At 68.1% G+C, this 830-nt stretch overlaps 1 protein-coding gene across 1 annotated transcript in view; it reads left to right on the forward strand.

The window, feature by feature from the left end:
- The window catches only part of AGRN (agrin), a 72,701-nt gene extending 71,896 nt beyond the window's left edge, over positions 1–805 (forward strand). The window contains 2 exon segments of the mRNA XM_015569671.1: positions 294–473; positions 713–805. Coding sequence (XP_015425157.1) covers positions 294–473; positions 713–732 — 200 coding nt within the window. The 3' untranslated portion in view covers positions 733–805.
- Positions 806–830: the final 25 nt, after the last annotated feature.

The raw sequence follows: 830 nt of genomic DNA on the forward strand, positions 1-830 counted from the left end.
ACGTCAGAGCTGGGGGGGGGACCCCCAGTCAGAGCTGGGGAGGGGGAGGGACGGGGACCCCCAGTCAGAGCTGGGGACGGGGAGGGACAGGGACCCGAGGTCTGAGCTGGTGGGGGGAGGGAGGGGGACCCGCAGGTGCTTGGGGAACCTGCCCTGAAAGGGGTCCGTGCTGCTGGGACGTGTTCCCCTGGCCTGATCCTGGCGTCCCTCCCAGCACAGCCTGGCTCATGGCCTGACCCGACCCCCAGGCCCTCTCCTGGGGTCAGTGCCACCTTGTCCTGGCCCCTGGGGGTGATGTGATGGGGCTCAGGACCTGGAGGCGGCAGGGTGGGCCTCGGGTCACCTGATGGCTCCCCCCCCCCACCCCAGGGAACAGAGGGAAGGCTCTCTGCAGGTGGGCAACGAGGCCCCCGTGACCGGCTCCGCCCCACTGGGCGCCACGCAGCTGGACACAGACGGAGCCCTGTGGCTGGGTGAGTGAGTGGGGAGGCCGGGGGGGTGTCTCAGGACCTGAGGGACAGACCCCAGGATGGTGTGGGTCCAGGAGGCCAGAACGCCTCGCTGGTCACCAGGTCCCCCCTGGGCACGAACAGGCCCCAGGTCACTCACCTGGTCATCGGTGCTGGTGGGCCCCTTTGCCCACCGCGTCCCGGCCTGCCACCCGCCTGCCACCCGGGAGTCCCAGCGGTGGCCGCCTGTGCTTGCTCTGCAGGAGGCCTGGAAGCCCCGTGAGCCCGCCGGAGCCGCCCCGCACCCTGCTGTAATTATTTTATATTTTTGTAAACTTGTTGCTTTTTTTATATGATTTTCTTGCCTGCGTTTTGGCCGAG

Source organism: Myotis davidii, unplaced genomic scaffold, assembly GCF_000327345.1.
Source record: "Myotis davidii unplaced genomic scaffold, ASM32734v1 scaffold586, whole genome shotgun sequence".
In the NCBI taxonomy this organism is placed as follows: Eukaryota; Metazoa; Chordata; class Mammalia; order Chiroptera; family Vespertilionidae; genus Myotis; species Myotis davidii.